General features: G+C 30.0%; 8 protein-coding genes across 8 annotated transcripts; 4 read left to right on the forward strand and 4 right to left on the reverse strand.

Moving 5' to 3' along the window:
- Nucleotides 1-46: 46 nt before the first annotated feature.
- Nucleotides 47-1,051, reverse strand: Chro.30193 (hypothetical protein). The annotated part of the gene is made up of 1 exon (XM_661737.1): nucleotides 47-1,051. The coding sequence occupies one exon, from the start codon at nucleotides 1,049-1,051 to the stop codon at nucleotides 47-49; it is 1,005 nt and encodes a 334-aa protein (XP_666829.1).
- Nucleotides 1,052-2,126: 1,075 nt separating this feature from the next.
- On the forward strand, nucleotides 2,127-3,401 carry Chro.30194 (hypothetical protein). The annotated part of the gene is made up of 1 exon (XM_661738.1): nucleotides 2,127-3,401. The coding sequence occupies one exon, from the start codon at nucleotides 2,127-2,129 to the stop codon at nucleotides 3,399-3,401; it is 1,275 nt and encodes a 424-aa protein (XP_666830.1).
- Nucleotides 3,402-3,887: 486 nt separating this feature from the next.
- On the reverse strand, nucleotides 3,888-6,458 carry Chro.30195 (hypothetical protein). Its single annotated transcript, XM_661739.1, has 1 exon — nucleotides 3,888-6,458. The coding sequence occupies one exon, from the start codon at nucleotides 6,456-6,458 to the stop codon at nucleotides 3,888-3,890; it is 2,571 nt and encodes an 856-aa protein (XP_666831.1).
- Nucleotides 6,459-7,264: 806 nt separating this feature from the next.
- Chro.30196 (ribonuclease P (30kD)) lies at nucleotides 7,265-8,302 on the reverse strand. Its single annotated transcript, XM_661740.1, has 1 exon — nucleotides 7,265-8,302. The coding sequence occupies one exon, from the start codon at nucleotides 8,300-8,302 to the stop codon at nucleotides 7,265-7,267; it is 1,038 nt and encodes a 345-aa protein (XP_666832.1).
- A 269-nt stretch (nucleotides 8,303-8,571) lies between these two features.
- Nucleotides 8,572-9,060, forward strand: Chro.30197 (hypothetical protein). Its single annotated transcript, XM_661741.1, has 1 exon — nucleotides 8,572-9,060. One exon carries the CDS (start codon nucleotides 8,572-8,574, stop codon nucleotides 9,058-9,060), a length of 489 nt encoding a protein of 162 aa, XP_666833.1.
- Nucleotides 9,061-10,736: 1,676 nt separating this feature from the next.
- On the forward strand, nucleotides 10,737-11,732 carry Chro.30198 (hypothetical protein). Its single annotated transcript, XM_661742.1, has 1 exon — nucleotides 10,737-11,732. One exon carries the CDS (start codon nucleotides 10,737-10,739, stop codon nucleotides 11,730-11,732), a length of 996 nt encoding a protein of 331 aa, XP_666834.1.
- Nucleotides 11,733-12,192: 460 nt separating this feature from the next.
- Nucleotides 12,193-13,584, reverse strand: Chro.30199 (translation initiation factor eIF-2). Its single annotated transcript, XM_661743.1, has 1 exon — nucleotides 12,193-13,584. One exon carries the CDS (start codon nucleotides 13,582-13,584, stop codon nucleotides 12,193-12,195), a length of 1,392 nt encoding a protein of 463 aa, XP_666835.1.
- A 1,496-nt stretch (nucleotides 13,585-15,080) lies between these two features.
- Nucleotides 15,081-15,911, forward strand: Chro.30200 (hypothetical protein). Its single annotated transcript, XM_661744.1, has 1 exon — nucleotides 15,081-15,911. The coding sequence occupies one exon, from the start codon at nucleotides 15,081-15,083 to the stop codon at nucleotides 15,909-15,911; it is 831 nt and encodes a 276-aa protein (XP_666836.1).
- Nucleotides 15,912-16,060: the final 149 nt, after the last annotated feature.

Raw genomic sequence — 16,060 nt, forward strand, 5'->3', positions numbered from 1 at the left:
GAAAAGTTTTGAAAGATTTTAAAGTAAAACTCCACAGATCTACAAGTTAGGAAAAATTAATACATTTAATCTGTTTTCCAGATTCAAGTTCTCGCTTCATATTAAGCAGAAATCTGATTAGAAATTCAATCTTTAACAACGGATTAAGTTCAACATAAAAACATGTTAGGCCAATTGGGACACTAATATCACATTCAGCATCTTCTATAGATGTTGAAGTCTCTTGTTTCTCATTAGTATTCTGTTTTTCAAGATTATTACAGGATATTGATACTTTAATATACTTTGGGTTTCTAAGACCTGTCTTAATAAGATTCTGAACTTGTGAATTCAATGTAGCAGAGAATAGACCAGTTCTTCTTTGCTTTGGCATTGAATGCAAAATCATATTAATATGATTTTCAAATCCCATATCTAAAAGCCTATCAGCTTCATCTAAGATGAGTATTTCCAAGCTAGACTTGATATTCCAGTCAAATCCATCCTTTAGATTCTCAAATAAGTGAAAAATACGGCCAGGGGTACCGACTAATATATAGTATTTACTATTGTCTTCTGAAGCTTCTTCTTCTGCAACTTGTTTAATATAATCAAATGTTTTATTAATATTTCCTCCCCCAATGCAAATTAAGCATTTTAGAACATTTCCAGAACCTCCTTTTTCTCTATATTGATTAATAATATCTAAATACCGCTCTAAGATTTCAAATACTTGTGTTGATAATTCTCTAGTTGGTGTTAATATGAGCGAACCCATATTAAAATTTGAAATTCCTCTTGACTGAATCTGACTTTTTAAAAGGATTTCAACAACTGGAACTAAATAACTCATGGTCTTTCCTGAACCAGTACAAGCTTCAACTGCAACATCCTTGTGAGTAAGGAGCTCTGGAATAGTTACTTCCTGTACTGGTGACATAAATCTAAATCCAAGGTGGTTCTGTATAAAATCCAAACTTCCCTCACTAATGCTGGGCCTCAACGCTTCAAATCCACGGTAACTTATCTCTTCATTTCCTTTATTCTTAGGTGTTCGTTTTCTGTCTTTCATTTTTTTTCCGTAATACTCATATTATTTTATTTGGGTCATTTAAACAAAAAAATATAAAACTTTTTCCTAAGGTCTAAAAATTCCTTCCTCCTGAATATATTAAATAAAGTATTACAGATCTAGTTCAACCTCCTAAAAGTGATTAAACAACCCCTTCAATAAATTCAAGTTATTTTGTTTCTGCTTTAACTGAAATTATAGATTAATTTTCGAATTTGACATTTAATCATAGCCCGCCAGATGTGGCGCCAAAACATGTCGGTACTAGTCTAAAATCCATATAAAGTAAAGAGGAGTGGGGAGGAGGTGGCGGTAAACTTTTGACATTAAAGCGTGAAGAGTGGATGAAAAGTATGAAGGATAAAATAAAAAGGAGTTAAATTTGTATGTCAGAGAGCAATCTAGTTCAGAAGTTAACATATTATTTTGTTTTGATGGACCTCTTAAATTATAACTTAAGATTTTGAATTATTTAGATGTATACATTTTTTTTATGTAATTTAGGCGGTAACATTCTGAATAGTTTCAGGTATTAAATATACTTGTGATCTTGTCTATATATATATATATATATATATATAAATTATTATTATTTATTAGCCTAGTTAATTTAGTAAAGAAAAGAAACATTATTATTAAAAATAAATATAATTACATAATATAGTAAATCACCGAAACGAATTTACTTGAGAATTTATCTGGAGAAATAATAAAAAGAAAAAGAACAATAATTTTTAGGCGGTACCTGGATCACTATTAAATTTCTCACAGTAAATGAACAAGTAATAATTTAGGAAAATAAAGAGGGAACAAATTGAATAGAAAATAATATATCTTCTATTTAAGTAAAATAGTCTATATAGGAAACTTTTGAACAACACCAGGGAAAATAAATAAAGTTGGTTAAACAAAAGTTCTGAAATTGAAGGAACTTTCCAAAAGTAAGTGGGAAAACGCAATAATTTCATAAAGTGAAAAAGAAAAATCATATTTCGAGTGAAAAAAAAACTTGATATTGGAGAAAAATTCATTAATATACTTTTTGTTGTGGATATTAATTATAATTAGTTAAACAATGAATTCCGTTAAAGACAAGTGTAACAACATGCCCAAACAAAATCACAATGAATCAAAGATTTCTATAATACCCAATACAGCACCATATAAGTTTATGAGAGGGTTAATGTGTTTCCTTACTGTTTCTCTTTCAATGCTATATTTGATATTTAGTTGTTCATTTGCCATTAAATATAGACCTCTTGTTTTTGACAATATTCTTACTGAGACAATAAAAGGTACTATTAAGGGCTCAAATGGCGAATATATTCAGTGGATTGCGACAATACCAACAGGATTAGTTAGTCGAACAGTTGCTATTATTTGTGTGGTCATGTTCTTAATATTTGGAGTATATACCATGCTTTTTTCATTTTACACTGCATGCAAGAAATACAAATTCATTCAACCATGGCATTTTATGTTATTATCTGCAATGTCTTGTGTTGGTGGACTTATTTCAATTTTCCTTTCAAATAAATTTGCAGTGGTTGAAGAATTTACTCATAAAAAGGATTGTCTTCTCCAATCTGTAGTTTCAAATGACTGTTCTGTAGCTATTGGAAACGACGAAATCTACGCTTATGACATTTGTAAAGCAGTTGAATCATTTTGTTTGGATGAAAACGCATCAATGTCCAGATACTACACCAAGGCAATAATAGTTGCAGTAGTTTCTTTCATCGTTTCAGTTTTAAGCTTTGCCTATGGAATTGTCTTACTAAAACTTAAGATGAAATATTCCAAGAAATTAGCTTTGATCAATGAAAAGAATGCAATTTCTGAAAAAACCAAGTTAGATCTTGAAATGTCCAATTCATCAAGTATTTGCCAATATGATAAGGATAATTCTGGAATTAACTGCCAAAATAACCAAACAGGTACCGGATATTCCACAGCAGATAACACTAATGTGGTGAACTCAACAAAAACCAACGTATATTACCCAAATATGTCTAACGATTCTTGCAAAGCCATACAACCTTACCAAAATGAAATGAGAAGTATACCAATGGGTATTGTTGTAACTACGACAACTAGTAAGCAATGTCACATTGCAGCCCACCGAAATGCAAATTCACAAGTTAATACCTCAAATATGGGTAATATTATTGGTAATTCAGCAATTAGCTGTGTAAACTCGATACATCATTCATGCCATAGTGGTAATTTAAATCATAACAGGAATGCTCATCTTGGATTATCCCTCAAACAACAATATCATCACCATCATCATCACCATCATCATGGCCCTAACCATGGCAATAGACAACATCACAATCAATTTCTATAAATGTTAAACCATCCTGAAATTATTATCTAGAGAGGTGTTGAATATAGCCTTGTATAATTCAACAATTGTCTGTCAATTTACAAGTATTCTATTCAGTTGAGGAATATATACTTAGCCTCGATTATTTATTAATATAGCCCGTGTATTAATATCTACTAACCTCACCAACAATCACTTAGTTGTTTTCTTTTTGAAAATTAAATTAAAATATTTAAAAAAAAAAAAGGACGGTTAGATCTGATCAATCAGTGTTCATATATTAAACAATAGATCAAAATAATCGTAATAAATAAGAAGAAAAGCTTTCTAAATATTCGTTCTTCAATTACGCGGAAAATATTTGCGAATCGGTTTACACCCCCTGCATGTGTACACGTGTTTTTTACTATGCGGACATTCTATACCGGCCTTTACATGCACTCATGTGGACATGCAAGTAAAGCCCGCACGGATCATTAGTAATAGATAATATTGTTAATTTACGGCTTAATCTAAAGATAATAATCGCGAAATAATAGCTATGTCACTGAAATCAGTTAGATAAGAAGCCCCGAAATCTTGATACATTTTACAGGAATTCATTAATAATTTAAGAACTCTTTTTCGATTAGTCTTAATCTGATTACAACAAACGAAAATATTGTTGCTGCATGACTGAGATATTGCTTTGCTTTGGTCTTGCTTTTTATTGATATTATGAGGAACTTCAAAAAATTCAAAAGAACTTGGTCTTTCAAATGATGAATCGTAACAAAAGTCTTGTAATGCACCGTTGCTTGAGATAATTTGATTTAAAAAAGCTTTATTGCCATTTTTCTCAGTAATATTTGGTAGTTTATCCAACGATAAATTGCACATAGAAATTTTTGAACTATGCTCAACCTGTTTAACATCGGCATCATTATATTCTATTGACTTAGATTGATCAACCTCTAAGCTAATATTTCTGGATGCATCAGTGCTTGAGCTAAGTAAGTCGGAGTTACATGAAGACAAAATACTTGATGAAGCGGAAATAATGTATTTATTAATTATTTGTACACTATTAAATTGTTCAATAAATTCCTGAAATGAGTTGGATTTATAAGTAGCAATAAAATCTTGAATACTCATTATAAGTGGTCTATTTAACAAAAAAGATATCTTTGAATTTGATTTGCTATTCTTAGAACCACTAATAAAATTCATCGTACCGTTGCTGACCCCTTTACTATTTATAATTGGATCTTGAAGAGTATTACAATTTAATTCCAATTTCTTTTGATCAACATATATAGTCGATAAGGCTCTATAGCAAAAACCAGAGAATGGACGATTTAATTTGTTTTTGAAAGGAAATTTATAATAAGTTAACATTGATGATACTATACTTTCAACAGAACCTGGAACCATTTTTGCAGCTATCATTTTAGTCACTGAAGATGGAATCCACCCTTTTGGACTTGCTTCATTGAACATTGAAACGTTACTCCAAATACCAAAAGGAGTTTTTATTGGGATTGCCATATAACTACCAATTGATAAATCCATTCTAACATATCCAGGACGCTCTGGCGCATCAGGGTGTTCAGTTGAGCAAGAACAAGAACAACACATCATTTCATCTTGATTAATTTTTTCTGAAGCGCTTAAATCATTCCAGCTCATAAACTTGAACCCATTCTTAATATTATATCCATGTAAATACCGAATATTTACAATATCACGTGGATATACTGTTGCTATTCTTTTAGTTGCAACATACATAACATCTAAACCTGGTGCAATATTTTCAACGACTTTAAGATCCACAGTATTATTATCATAAACTCTTCTATTATTGCTATCTGTGGAATATTCAACATAATCCAAAGGAGCAACTGGTACAATAAATTCTGTACGAAGCAAAACTCTTCCAGATTTGTGTTCCTTCTTCCAAACCCGAACTCCATCTTTATTATAAACTAGTTGGCACATTAATTCATTTGGTTTGCTAAGTAAACATTCAAAACTAACTTCACTCAATTTATTGGCAAGTCGAGCATACATTCGTAATCTTTGATTGTTAAGCTGCTTTTGGTTCAAATTGGAAGGATCTATATTGCGATTTTCTAAAAAATTCCTGTTTTTCTCATATCTTCTTAGAAAATTACCCAAGATTTTCCTAGTTTCCTCAAGCTCTTCAAACTTCAATTTCAAGTATTCCTCAAATTTTCCTGGCTTGGATAATATCGAAACTCTTTTTTTAAGTAAGGTATTTATAGTATTAATATTAATTTCGCTATTAATATTAATATTACTATTATCATTACATATCATATTTGGATTGGTTATTTGTCTATTTTTACTTGATATATCAAAACTCTTATCTTCATCTTTAACATGTAATTTTTCATCAAGTTTTGGATTGGTTGGAATAATTTCAAAAAAATTTTTAAAATTCCCTTCAGTTGAAATCTTCTTATTAAAATTACAAGCTGTTTCAAGACCTTCCATCACTTGGATATCAACATCCTCTGCAATGCAGATATTATTAAGTGAATTAAAATTCAATTTTATTGAAGACTTAGAAATCGATTTTTCAAATTTCTCAATTGAACTCTCAATATTTGTTAAATTTTTCGAGTTGGTTTTATCATTCTTAAAACGATTCTTCTTTGAAAGCTTTCTTAAAAATGAAAAGTGTCTTGATGTAGAAGTTGAAGAAGAATTGGTTGGTAAAGTTAAATTATAATTAATACTCTGAGATCTTCTTCTTGAATGGTTTTTGCTAAACCCTTTTCCAGATCTTCTATGAGATATCAAACTCATAAACTTAGAAACGATTTTATACTTGAACCTCTTTTTTTTTGATAATTTCTCCAAAGTTGTGGAATTGGAACTCGTTTCATCATTATGTTTATTCAAAGAACTATTTAATTCAATATTTAGATTTGGAGCTTCAATAGTTCCAGTAATGTCTTCATTCCGATCATCATCTAGCTCAGAAGGTGACTTTGTTGAATGTATAGAGCGTTCTACATCAAATTCTTCAATGTTATTTACATTTTCACAATTTAAAGAATCTGAAGAGCTCATTTTGCTAAACCTTTAATGGACACTTTACCAAATTCAATTTACCTGATAAACTAAAATAATAATTTTAAGTTGTTTCCAAAATTGTTAATTACTAATAAAACGATTTATAAAGCTTGAAAAAAAAAATTAATTGAACAGTAATTTATATTATAAAATATTGTATTTATTACATTATATAATAGTCAATGTTGCATTTTATAAAACGTAAATTAATCTGAGTGAATAAATCTTTCAAAAATTGATAAATAAATTTTATTTGTATTTCCGCTATCTCTTAGAGCTTGAGTTTATTCAATAATAAATGGTTTAATACAATGAAATAAAATATGTAAGCAATGGAGCGAGATCAAATAAGGTATTTAATTCCAAACGACATTTGAGTTTTCAAAATTGATCCTTTCCTTTTCTATGCCAGAGTAAAATATGAAGTTCAAACCCCAATTAGTTGTTAAATTTTTCTCTGAATTTAACTTACTACCCTCATAATAGTCTTATTATACATTTCGGATTTTGGCGCATGTTTACCCGCCTAATGTTCCTTCGATTGGATACCTAAAATGCCAAATAAATGAAATTCAGGCGGGAAATCTAAATGTTACATGAAAAGTTGGAAAAAATAGATAGTGGAAAAAAGAATACATTTAGATATGAAAGTACTATTTATTTTATAATTGTGGATAACAGCAGATAAAGAATACTGAAACAAACTATAAAATGTAAATTTTGATGAATTAGGTTGTACAGAATTTTAAATTCCTGGTATATAATAGAAGTATAATGAATAAGAGATAAATTTGAATATTTCGCTATAAAATATCCATTTCTTGATCAGGATGCTCTTCTTTTTTGTTAATTAGAATAACGGATGCAAATGAGCGTCTATTTGTTCCTTTAGCAAGGGCTTTAATAGCATTATTATTAATAAAGTCAAATGAGTTGACTTTAACCTTTCTATCAAAATCCAGCGATAAAAGTACATGACAAATGTTGGATAAGTCCATAGGTGTCTTAATATCCAATGGGAATGATGGATTGCATGTAATAATAATATTTTTGTGAGGGACATGTCTGGTAAGTGTATTAAGATTAGAGAAAAAATTACGTCTGGAATTACCTTTATTTAATATGCATTGTGAGATATCAAGTTCAAAAAAGATTCCTCTGGAGATTGCAAGGTTAATTTGTGGGCGTTTAATAATAAATGGAAGTCTTGGAGCAGATGAAATATCGATAGAAATGATATCGCATTCTACAGATGAAATTGCAGAATTTAATGCATTTTGTGTGGTTGGTCTTACAGAGACCAAATCGTAGGGTTGATTTGGTACTGATGAGAATATAGCCTTGCTCCAGCTATCAGAAGATTCATTGCATGGTCCCCTGGATAAAGCATTTATATAAGGAACGCAATCAGGATTATCAAAAACTATGCTTAATCTTCTTAGTTGAAAAAAGTCAAGAGATGTATCATCTTCTTTTCCAAATTGTTTATTAATTTCAAAATTATGGCAGGAAAGGCTAAGAGGTAAATATGCATTTTTAGGAACTAATGGACCACTATTTGACTTGACAATAAGACTTCTTTTTCTCAGGCCACGAAGTTCTTCTTTTTCTAATTGAATATATTGAATAGGACAAACGTGTCCTTCTTTAGCCAGGATGCTAAGAATATTGCCACTGACTGAATTCTTATTTGGGCTACTTCTTAACTTATTGCATTTTTCTACTAAATTCAGAGTATTATTAAAGGCAATACCAAGGTATCCAAAACTATAAGCTTTAAGAATCAATTCTTTTGCTTTGTTTAAATCTCTTGGCCAGTTTACGCATAACTCAAAACTCATTTGAGATTTCTGAAATGTTTTATATATTTATTGTAGTTCTTAACACTTTATCAATGCTAATTATACTATTTTTAAGAGGACTTTAATACATTTATTAGAATTATGGCAATTTTGACAAATTTCATTTGGCGCCATTTTAATTATTTATATTTTATAAACCAAATTAAGCTTTGAACGTTTTCAAAGTTAATTTTTAACTACTGGTTTTGAATCCATTAAGCTTAAATAACAACATCTCTCTTTTTAAATTTCAGAAATTGTATATTGAAATGACTGTCTTTGTTTTGTATGTACAAGCAGATTTTGAGGGAATTGAAGAACTTATCTTTCCAGAAAACTATACATGGTGTTTTGATATAGAACAAAGCGCAGGCTCACTAACTAAAGAAAGAATTACTGTTGATCCTAATGAAAGTATTGAGATGGAAAATAGCAGAGGCATTGTAAATTTTGCAATGAAATGGGAATCCGATAAGAGACAATCAACAATTACTTGCATCAAGTTAAATAACATATCAAGAATGAAAGTAACTAGCGAAGATGAGGGCAAACTAGTTCCTGTTGCAGCTTTTGATTGCAGAGGAATCAACTTAACCAAGTGGAATCCAAGCTTTGGTTACAATGTCATTTCGAATTCTGGAAAGAAGTTTGAAAACATTAATTTAGAAGAACTCGAGTGGTGTGATTTTGACGAAAATTCTAATGAATCTGTTGGAATTTACAATTTAAACAGTGAATTTAGAGTCCACAAAATTTAGGCCTATCTCTACATCCATCCCCACACTTTGCACATTTTTTTTCCGCGCATGTATATAACACTTTTTACATTCAAAATTGACACGTAATTCATCTTTATTAATATTTGAAATGTATTCTCTAGAAATTTTACATGCAAGGCCAATTGCTTTTGCTTATAATGCATGTATATTTAATCTTTTTTTAAATTTTAACAGCTTTTCGATTGGTACTTTTCTAATAACTACTCTACAAAAATCTAACACTATAATACTAATTTGTGAATGCTAAAAAGATATTATCTGTGTTGAACTAAGGTTAATTCTCCAGTAAAATAATTTTTACCGAATAATGAAACTTTTCAGCGGGTTCACTATTCTATTCCAATTATTGAGCATTCAAATCCAATTTTAATGAGAAATGACGCCATATTAATTCAGTATAATTTCAATCATAATCTGTAGCTAGATTTCAAATTAAACTTAGAGGAAAAAAAAATGTCCACATTAGTAAAGCATTGATATTTGATTCTTATCAGATTTGTTTTATAATCATAATTTGGCGGTCATTTACGGCGGGAAACTAGATCAATAAAAAAAATATTAAGTAGAAACCTCATAGATGTATATAATAATAAGCAGTAATAAACAGACACTGTAAGATAATATAAAAATAAGTTATTTTTTTTTTTTTTAAATTGAGAAATAATTTAATAAAAAAAAAGAGTATTAGAAAGGAGAGTTGATAGGTAAATAAGTAGCAAAAATATTTATTCACCTATTTTTGAGTTATATAAACAGATATTTTGCGATATATTTGGTTCAGTGAAACGGGTTAAATTAATTTGTGGACAAAGAAAGTATTGCTGGAGATATATATTTATAATAATTAATTTTCATAATATTGAAATATTGTTTGATTTTAAGTTTACCTCCTATTTTTGAATTAAATACTACTGTGAGATTGCCTCAGAATTTATAGTACCTGGTCTATTTTACTAAATCTGGCATTTTTTATTCAATAGAATATATATCAAATTGAAAATATTTACCATAATATCAAAAAGTAAATATCCAATCATCTATTATTATTTTAGTTATATGGGAATTAAACTCTGGATATAAACAGTTTTGAAGTAATTGCTTATCATTATATTATATTATGATCAGATAGAGATACTGAATCTTTCTGTTTTCATCTAATATTCACTATACGTACATATATATATATGTGTATTAATTTATATATATATGTATATATATATATATATTTATGTATATATATGTATACGCATATAAATAAGATATTATAGTCAAGAATAACATGGAAAATGGTGAAAAGTATATTCAAAAAGTTGGGATGAAGGAGGGAAGAGTTTCAAGAACTCAGTATTTATTTTTTCAAGTTTATAATAACACAAAAAGATGCTGTTGGAGTATATCTATACCAAGAGAATGTATTGCTCTTTCTAGAATTCTTCTTGAATGTCCATATAGTTACTTCCTACCTTTATTATCATGTTTTCAATGCATCATCACCGTTACTGTATGCCATATATTTTCGGCAGCTCTCTCTCATTTACCATATTATAAACTATTTCTTCCTTTCACCTACTTTTTGACTATTCCATTCACCAGAAAAGTATATATACATCTTTGGATTGCTATTTTCATGGGTTCTATTTGTATTATCAATTCCAATGTTATACCATTTGCTTTTTTATCACCTTCCACAACCACTTGAAGTATGGGTGACTCCGAGATACTCAAGAATTGGTGAACTCATGGCTAATATGGAGAATAGCGCCAATGAATTTGATTCTGAAAAAGGGAGCCATAATTATTATATGGAACATAATCAAAAAAAGATGTTAAATAAGACAATTAGTAGACGAAATGAGCGTTGTCCTGCTGAAGATTATTGTACAGAAAATGAAACTTTTTTAAATGTTGATGAATATGAAGCCAATAATTTTGGTTCAACAAATTTAATCCGTGTTAAACAGGGAGTTTTTCATAGAGCTATCGCAACATGGAATCTGAGAATCACATTTTTTTCTCTCTCTTTGGCAATTTTTTTTGCATTTTCAGCTCTAATTTTTCCATTCGGACTGAATCTCAGAAGAGTAATTTTTAATGATATTGGTACATCATCAGGAACATTATATTATTTTGCCAATGCACTATTAAGTATTTCACCAAGTAATTTGTTTGCATTTTTTACCTTTATCCATGCATTACTTATTTCGATTTATGTATTTATATACAGGAGGCCAGTGATTTCCAGATTATCTCGTATTTTAAAAATGAGTTGTTCTGCTATTATGGTCATAATAATCCTTATCAGGTCAATATCCACATTTATTCTTTCACATTATTATATGAACAAGTTCAGAAGTGGAAGACTGTTCAATGATAACTATCCAAATCTTAACTCATTTTTGGCAGATTTTAATATTAAAATGAGGGCGAACCACTCTTTTTATATTAGAATGGCTCTTGCTAGTAGCTCCCAGTATCTATTTTTGTTTGTTACTATGGTGTTTATTTCAAGCTACTCACTTGACATTCACCAACTACACTTATCCTCTATTAATGCTTTCAAATCTACAGAGGAGTCTGAATCCTACTCTTTAATAAAAAGAGGGGGGGATTTTGTATCTAACAATGACGAAAAAGACGGTATTCTATACTAGCTTAGATTTCATTTTCATCAGAGAATTATATATTATATACTAATATTAGTATCTCAGCTTGCTGTCCCGCCTAATCTGTATATAGCTTTCTATATTTATTAAACCTTGAGTTTACTATGTGGCTCTTCTTGTGAGGGAAATTATGATTATTCTTTACTAGTTTCCTCTTAGTATGTGAGATAAATCCTTTTTTTAGTTGGTTTTAATGTTTTGTTTGAATGAGCTGGAAGAATTGATATTAATTGGCAGATTGCATGCACACATTCTGGCACCAGAAAAAATGAGAAACATAGAAAAAAAGGCAAGGTAATTTTCTAAACATTCAGACAAAGCAATCAGACTTCAGAATAGAAAAAAAAAGAATATTAAAACAAAAAGTACTAGAGAATAAGAGAAGATTCTTGTAAAAATGAAAATTTAACCCTTAATAATATATTAAAAAATATGGCGCCAATATATTTTAGTAGTCATTAATGATCCTGACAGTATCTCCAGAGATAATGTCACCAAAGCCAATAAGTCTCCAGTGCTTATCAACTCTCCTGGAAATAGCGAGCTTATCTCCTACGCTACAACAAACAGGAGATGAAAGTTGGAAGGTAGCAAGGTCGTCTCTAATCTTTGTGACCCTTCCTCCTGTAGTCGTGGATCCAATGTTAACCATAAGAAGCTCACCTTCTCTAAGTTTAGACACTTTAGCTTGTGCTTTAGAGCCATCATGGGCGCGCACTCCTAGAAGTCTTCTCATACGATATAAAGTAATATTAATAGAGTCGTATATTTCTGGTAAGAAACCAGGATGTCCAAGAACTTGTCCAGATAGTCTGTTGGCTCTTGTCAAAGTTGGATCAATTTTTGTTCCGACTCCAATTAGTCCGCCTGAAACTGCGTACTTCAAGTCATTATGCTCAGCAAAGAGACTGACAATCTTGGATCTAATTGGTCTGCAAGTAAATTCTCCATCAGCATCCTTATTATAGATACCAGGTCTGACCTCAATTTCGTCTCCAATCTTGAGAACTCCTTTAATAATTGATCCTCCTGCAACTCCACCTCTCATATTTTGAGCATCTTCTCCTGGTTTGTTTACATCAAAGGATCTGATAATAATCATTCTTGGTGATGATGTAAAATCTCTAATAGGAATGGGAATTTGTGTACAAATATATTCACAGAGAACGTCAATGTTAAACTTTAAGACTGCGGAAATAGGTATTATTGGAGCATCTTGCGCAGAAGTACCGGCAACAAAGTCCTTAATTTGTTTATATTGTTCTTGCGCCTGAGCTTCTTTAATTAATTCGACTTTATTCTGAAGAATAATAATATGCTTGAGCTTCATGATCTCTACGGCTGCAAGGTGCTCAGAAGTTTGTGGTTGTGGGCATGTCTCATTACCGGCTACCAATAGAAGTGCTGCATCCATAACAGCTGCTCCGTTTAACATAGTAGACATAAGAATATCGTGGCCAGGACAGTCCACAAAAGATACATGACGGAGAAGCTGCATCTTATGATTACACGATGGAACTTCACACATTGGTTCATCTTCCTTATTTGATCCATAGCTACGATAGCATTGAGGAGGTGGACAATTTGGGTTAGTACATTTATATATCTTTGCATTTGCATATCCTAATTTAATAGTAATATTTCTCTCTTTTTCGTCCTTGAATCTAACAGTCTGAACTCCAGAAACTGCCCTAACAACTGTGGATTTTCCATGAGCGACATGTCCAATTGTACCTAAATTTATTGTTGCTTGACGAGAAATTACTTCTGGAGTAATTGGAGTTAACTTGGTCAAGTCCAAATTATCTGCATCTTGCTTAGATAAATGATCACTAGACATCTTGATAAATTCTATGTCCACAAATAACTTCTTTTAATAAATAATGCGTATTTTCTGTAATATGACTCTGTGCCTAGTCACTGAAAATTCTGTTCATTAAGTGTGATTAAACAAGAACCTTTAATAGACCAAAACCTCGTTCTAAAATTCTCAGTATTCTAATTTTTACCTCCTATTGGCTTTGCTTTTCGAGCCTTTTACTTGTTTCTAAATCCAGAGATAATTTTACTTAAAATGGGTATTTTATGTTCGCTTTCCCCGTTTTACCATTGCCATTTCATAATTTTTCAAAAAAAAATTCAAACATTTCCCGCCCATTGGTTCTTCTGTCTCGTTACCTTTTGGCGCCAACTGGAGTTAAAATTATTAAATCAAGTTGCTTTCTTTTTTTTTTTATTTGGGGTAAAATTGAGGAAATTCAGCATTGTTATTTCAAATAACCCAGTTAAATTCGTTATTCATAGAACCACACAAGCACTTCCTAAATTAATTTATATTATTTTATCATAGTTTTATACAATCCTTGTAATATAGTTTTAAGTACAGTGAATACTGTTGATGTGAGAGTCTTAATCGTTCTCGATTTAAACTCTGGTTAATTATTCTTGCACTTTTATCCTCTTGAATAATAGCATTGTGTTTAATTGAAACTAATCGAATAACTGAATAATGCCTTTTTCCTCCTAAATTCATAGTTTATTTTTAGGATAGCCGAATATACAACTATCACCATATTTTTACTTCTTTTTCCGTGAATGAAATGATTTGAAACCAACTAATAATGAGAATGTAAGGAAATATTGTTACTAGAATTTTTAGCATGACTATTATTTTACAAAATCTCCTTAAAAATTGGAGCTGAACTTGAATAATTTACAAAGCATGTAAATTAAAAATTAACGTAAAGCTTAAGAAGAGTCACAAAGTGAATATAAGGCTTATTTTTCAATTATAAAAAAGTATAAAATAATAATTCAAGATAAGTGAGTAAGACTACTCTATATTCAATCATCTATTCTTTAATATAATACTAATAGCAATATCTACTTGCCGTGAAAAAAAAAAAAAAACCTTGGTGGTATTCTCCAAAGACAAAAAACTCAAAGGACCTGAAATAACTAATACAAAAGTATACCAACAATCTGTCTTCCAATTGCTCATGTTATTCATAGGCATTTTCAAAAATAATGCCAAATTTGCACATATTCATAACTATTTTTAAAAAGCCCGCTTAAATTATGTTCTCTATTTATTACTAATAGTCATCCAAAAAAATAAAGTAACAAATATAAATCAACACATGTATTAAAATGAGGGGAAATTTTGATTTTTTTCTATGCAAAAATTTTAGAAATAATATTCACAATTGGGAATTAATTATTTAGTTAGGAATTTATTGATGTTTGGGTAGAACACAAAAAAGAATAACTTTGCTCCCCTTGTTGTAAATTAAGAGTGCAAATGAAAACACCAGCTTAAAATCTTAAAAAACCAGGATGAAATATATATACGTTATTTCCTCTCTAATTTCATATATTATTGTAATAAATGCCTTTGCTTTACGAAAAAAAGAAGGCTTAGATTTGGGCTTGAAAAAAAATCTCATCCAAAGTAGAAATTCCTATAACTTTGAATGCGATGTAGCAATTGAATGTATGAATATATTAAGGCGTTATTACTTTTTTGTGGCAATTGTTTATGAGATTATTTCAACATCAAACTGTGTTCCAAGATCTTCTGACATTAAATTTAGAATATACCTTTCAAAGAACCTTTCTGAATTGAATTACTACAGGAACTACTTTGCCGAACATATAATGGATAAAGGAAGAAGTGCTTCTCTGTTTGAAGTTATTCACGAATTCCCAAAAAGAAAGGCATTATTTTTGAATGTATGCTCTCAAATTAAATTTATCGATGCAAAAGAGCTCTATCTTATAGAGCAAAGAGTTATTTCGAATTATCTGAAAATTTTAATGGAATTGAAAATATACATTAGTGCTGATATTAGTAATTTTTCCGGCTCTCCTTTTCTAATTAATCAAGGAAGGGAAGTAATTAAAATTATAAATATGGCGATTGAGATAATATTAATTACTCAACATAAGATTCAAGAATTAGAGAAAAGTTCAAATAAACCTACAAGTATTTACAAGTTGTCCAAGGTCCCTCAGAAACTACTGGTTACAAAGATTTACAAAAGTAACCTCATTGTTCGTATATCTCACATAGTCAAGTTAAGAAAGTCTATTAGAGCTGATAAGAGCGACTTATTAACTATATTAGAAGACCTTGAACGTAACAATGAAATGCCCCCAAAGTATTAATTTTCAACAATTTGTTCTTAACAAATTTCACCCTGAATCTCTTCAAAAAGCTAAATATATTGCCTTGTGTGTATATTCAAAATGTTGTTTGGTTAGAAAATAATTTTATGTAATAATTTATAATATAATCATTCAAGAAAGAAAAAAAA

The sequence above is a fragment of the Cryptosporidium hominis genome, assembly GCF_000006425.1.
Source record: "Cryptosporidium hominis TU502 chromosome 3 CHRO013090, whole genome shotgun sequence".
NCBI classification, from domain to species: domain Eukaryota; phylum Apicomplexa; class Conoidasida; order Eucoccidiorida; family Cryptosporidiidae; genus Cryptosporidium; species Cryptosporidium hominis.